Source organism: Pteropus vampyrus, unplaced genomic scaffold (assembly GCF_000151845.1).
Source record: "Pteropus vampyrus isolate Shadow unplaced genomic scaffold, Pvam_2.0 Scaffold489, whole genome shotgun sequence".
NCBI classification, from domain to species: Eukaryota; Metazoa; Chordata; class Mammalia; order Chiroptera; family Pteropodidae; genus Pteropus; species Pteropus vampyrus.
This window is the reverse complement of record NW_011889270.1, coordinates 263,225-267,938: the sequence shown is the minus strand read 5'-3', so window position 1 is coordinate 267,938 and position 4,714 is coordinate 263,225. Positions and strand designations below refer to the sequence as shown.

The 4,714-nt window shown below is 39.1% G+C and overlaps 1 protein-coding gene across 1 annotated transcript in view; it reads right to left on the bottom strand.

Annotated features, from left to right (window-relative positions):
• Positions 1-4,714, bottom strand: part of ETFA (electron transfer flavoprotein alpha subunit) — a 56,727-nt gene that overhangs the window by 31,127 nt on the left and 20,886 nt on the right. Inside the window, exons 6-7 of the mRNA XM_023524722.1 lie at positions 3,793-3,861; positions 1,163-1,245 (exon numbers count right to left, since the gene is read on the bottom strand). Of these exons, the coding sequence (XP_023380490.1) occupies positions 1,163-1,245; positions 3,793-3,861 (152 nt within the window). The remainder of the gene's footprint in view (positions 1-1,162; positions 1,246-3,792; positions 3,862-4,714) is intronic.

Sequence of the window (4,714 nt, the reverse complement as noted above, 5' to 3'; positions counted from 1 at the left end):
TCAAAGAAAAGACTTAGAATTCTGACTCTTGAAAGTCTGAATGGACATCTGATAGAACAGGGCACTGAGATACCAGATTTTTTAAAAGGGCTACAACTTAATATAGGTTTCTCTCCACTATCCAAAAGTAGAGCAGTCCTATGAAACTTTTCATAAGCCAAAATGGCATAAAACAAAAAAGCAATGATCATTAATGTATATGGAAAACTTTTTGAGAGTTCTCAGACCCCCAAAACAACATACTAAATCATATCAAACAACATATGAACCCTAAAATAGCACTAACTGCTTGGGGTGCTGCTGCCTCCACACCTGCAGAACGAACACTGAATGTGATGTTCGCTTTTCATGTTTTTTTCCTAAAAAGAAAAATCCTCGAAACGAGTACTAATGTAGGTCTTCCTAAAAGCAAAGTGTCTTGACACAAACTTTTGAAAAGCGTGAGATATCTGTATCTTGTTTCAAAACTATGTAAATAACTCACTTTCTTCTAAACAATAAAGATTTAAACTGGCGGAGAACCCTAATCACTGAAAACTTGGATCATCTAAGAAACGTGAACAATCATTAGATATTGTTACTGATTCGACTTTGAAATCAAAGCATTCCTTTCCTAAGTTCTGGACAGGTTTAACTGAAGAACTTTCTAGTGTCACTTATCTATATGGATCAGAATTTTCTGAATTTCATACAACTAGACAAAATACAGAAATAAAGCAGGTGTTCCAGAAGATGTAAGGCTACAACTGTCATTCATACAGCTTCTGATTTTGAGAATCTGTGTTCATTAATATAGACCGCTTTTGCTGATTGATTCCTAATATACAGGCATTATGGTAAACAAATGTCACTGTGAACTTACAAAATCTACTTAACAATAAAATGCTGCTTTTACCAATTTTGAATTTGGTGTTATAATATGAATTCGACCAGTGTCCCACTGCTTTAAAATATCTCAAAAACAATGCTGGCTTTAGGAACTGCTAAGCATTTTACTGAAACTAAGAAATCCACAGACCTTGTGAAAAGAGTACATTCACATAATGGCTAACTGCTTAAGTACACGGAATAGGACATAAATCATAGAGATGAGTGTTCGACAAATACATACAGTTCTTATCCCCACAGAATTCTGCGCAGCCTATTTTGCTGCGGTACTTACTGGGGCTACTATTTTTCCCGTCTGTCCAACTTGCATGTCATTGGGAACAAAGCCAGCATCAACAGCAGCACGAGAAGCACCAACTAAGGGGAAAAAAATGTCATTTTTTTAAGTCCGATTATTCAACTAGTTGGGATATTCACTGGTAACTAAAAAAAGACACTGACGTAGTACAGTTAGAAATTTATTTTATTAAGGCCTTCCTTTATTAACCACTAGGTCAATCCTCGTAATTTCTCAATGATTTTTAGCTTCTGAGTTATTGTCACGTTCTCCAATACTCATCTTGTCTTAATCCTGAGAGATTTCAACACCCTGGTTTCTTGGTTCCTTGAACGATCCTCTTCCAGTCATCCTGTCCTTCATGTCACCTCAGCCACACCCGTGGCCATATCTCCAACCTTTCCATTACCCACCTCCCTCAATAATTCCCATTTCCAGCATTTCTCTGTGACTTCCTCTTACCAGCTGACCCCTTTTAGTGCCCAACTCCAACAGCCCTCTGACCCCACTGTGGCCTACACCTCTGCTCACTGACCTCTCCAATCCTGTTCCCTTAAATTCTACGATCAGTGCTCTAATCACTCCTTTGCAACGTGCCTTCCTGAAATCATCACACACAAATGGCAAAACTTCCATCTCTGGTTAACTGACTAAGCAATGTCTTCACCTTCTCCATACTTGTTCTCCTGTAGTTCAGCACGACTGCATAAAACCCCAACACTCAGCCTGTTAACTGGGTTCTACTTTTAATAAACAGGCTTAATTTTCTCACTCTTTCTCAAACTATAATTTCCTATCTCTTCCTCTCCCTTCAAACTTCCAACACTCTTTAACATCCTCACTTCCAGCTGATGACCTTGCTTCCTATTTCACTAAAAAACTGAAACAATCAGAAGAGACCTTCCACATGCTCCAGCTCACACACACAACCTGTCAACCTGATGCTGTGTCCCTAGTCCCTCTTGCCCACTCAAGGACACTGCTCCAGCAACTCTCCCTCTCTCCTGTGTGGTCAATCTTCCCTCTCAACTGGAGCGTTCCCATCAGCATGTAAGCATGCTATCATCTGTTCCATCTTTTAAAAAGTCCCTTTTTGGGGCTGCTCTCCCTCTAGCTACTGCTCTGCTGTATTGAAATCCCTCTAAAGAGCTGTCTGTATTCACTGTCTCTAATTCCAGGTCTCTCTTTCTATGTCTCAAATCTTTTTTATTAAAATATAATAAACATACAGAAAACCACACAAATCACAAATGTATTGCTCAACAGCTTATCGAAAAGTGAATACGGCCACGTAACCACTACCTAGGACCAATTTTTTAAACCCATTTCAATCAGGTCTTTGCCCTGCCCGCTCCACTAAAACTGTTCAAGGTCACCAATGAGCTTGAAGTGGCTAAATCCATTAGTCGCTTTTCAGATCTCACCTTCCCTGACCTATCAGCGGCACTCTGGACACAGTGGCCGCTCCGCCCTCCCTTACTGAAACGCTTCCTCCTGGACTCAAAACACCAGCCTCTGTGCTGGTCCCTGCCTCAGCCACCACTCCTTTTGGTTTTTATTCTCCTCTGCCTCTTAATCTTACAGTGTTGTCTAGGGCTCGGTCCTGGGATCTATTATTTCTTATTGCCACTCACGGCCCTTAGTGGTTTCATCCAATCTTATGGCTTCAAGCACCATCTAAATGCAACTGATTTTATAGCTCCAGCCCAGACTCCTTCACTGCACGCCACATCCCGTTACCAACTGCTTAACTGGCATCTCTACTTGGATGTCTAGAATTGGACATCTCAAAACTTAAGATGCCCCAAACTGAACTCCTGATCTCTCCCTGGAAACAGCACACTTGGGGTCTTCTCCATCTCAGCTAACGGCAACTCCATCCTTCCTGTTGCCAGATAAAAACTTTCTCTCGTAATCCATATGTAATGTTAGGAAATCCCAATGGTTCTACCTTCAAATATATACTCCCCAAATGACTATTTCTCCCCACATCTACTGCTACTAACCTGGTTCAAATCATGAGCATCTCCCACCTGAATGGATGAAATAGCTAACTGATCTCCCTGTTATTGTACTTTCCCCCTACAGTCTAGTCTCAAAACTGCAGCCAGAGTGATCCTTTTAATATTTATCAGATCAGGTGACTCTTCTGCTCACTTAACCTATTACCCTCGAGGTCCGTGCACATTGTTCATGACTGAGTAACTCATCAACACACTTTTAATAACAAGTTGTGTTTCATATAAATGGTTAATGACAACTTTAAAATAATATCAAATGTTAATTTCTATTTGCATGAAAGTATTAGACCACCAATACAGAGAAAAAAAATAAATGCATTCCGGAATCCAGAGTAGGAATTGAAGTTTTTTAAAATGGAAAAAACTACTAAGACGTGGAAATGTAAGAGTATAACATAACTAGAAAGAATGAGGACACCCTCTCCTCGCTGAATGCTATACCATTTATTTGGAGACTAAGGAAAACTGTTTCAGAGAGTAAACTTAAAAACCAGAGAAAGCAAAATAATCTGCACCCTTGAGTGACTTATACATAAAATGAAATAATGAAGAAAAAATACTTCCAATGAAAAGGGAACATTCTTCCACTGAAGAAAACAACTTTACCTGCAGCATGAAGTTGATCTGCCAAATCGTATAACAACTTAAAGTTCTCTCCACTCTTCAAACCCCGACCTCATTAAAAAAAAAAGATGGTGAAAAAAAACAAATTAAGCAAACATAAACTCCATTCTATAAAAATTTTGCAACTCTGTGTACCTGAGTGGTCTTTGTACTACACATCTGCCACATTAAATATGCCACCTCCTCTATAAAGCCTCTCCTGACTTCCCTAATGATAGTCCTGTATCTGTCCTATAAAGCATTCAACACTACTACAATTAACTAGCCAGGGTCAACTCATTATATAATCAGTGTTTAAAATCTCTTTAACTGGAGGATCCATATCTATTTGGTCACTGCTATATCCACAGTATTCTGCAAAACTTCATTGAGTGATGACTGAATGAAGTTATTTATTATTTGAATGAAGGCACTGCACTCGACTTCAAACTTCTTCACAGCAAGAAGCCCTGCTTTTTCCTCTGTTTCTCCAGCACTTTGCAATGGGCCTGGCATGGAAAAGACACCCAATAAACATTTCTTGAAGAAATAAGTGAATAAAAGAGTCAGAAATATCTTTTTGAAATATTACATTATTTCTTCTCAGTGGCCCTTGCAATACAGAGCCGTCTGGATGCTTAATTATTTTGCTCGATGTTTAGTTTGGAAAGATTTTAAAATCATAGCAGACTATAAAGTTTGTTTGTTTTTTTAAAGTAAGGAGCATGACATACAAAAAGAAGAAAGTCTTGCACAATATTAACAGCTTTGATACTAAATGTGAAGAAACTTTCAAAGAGTTATTCACAGGGACCGACCCAGCCAGCACTGGGAATCTTTCAAAGTAGAGTGAAGGGTTAGGAAGCATACAACAGGGCCCTGAGTCCAACCTGCTCTTTTTACGATTCAGAAGCAACCATACTCT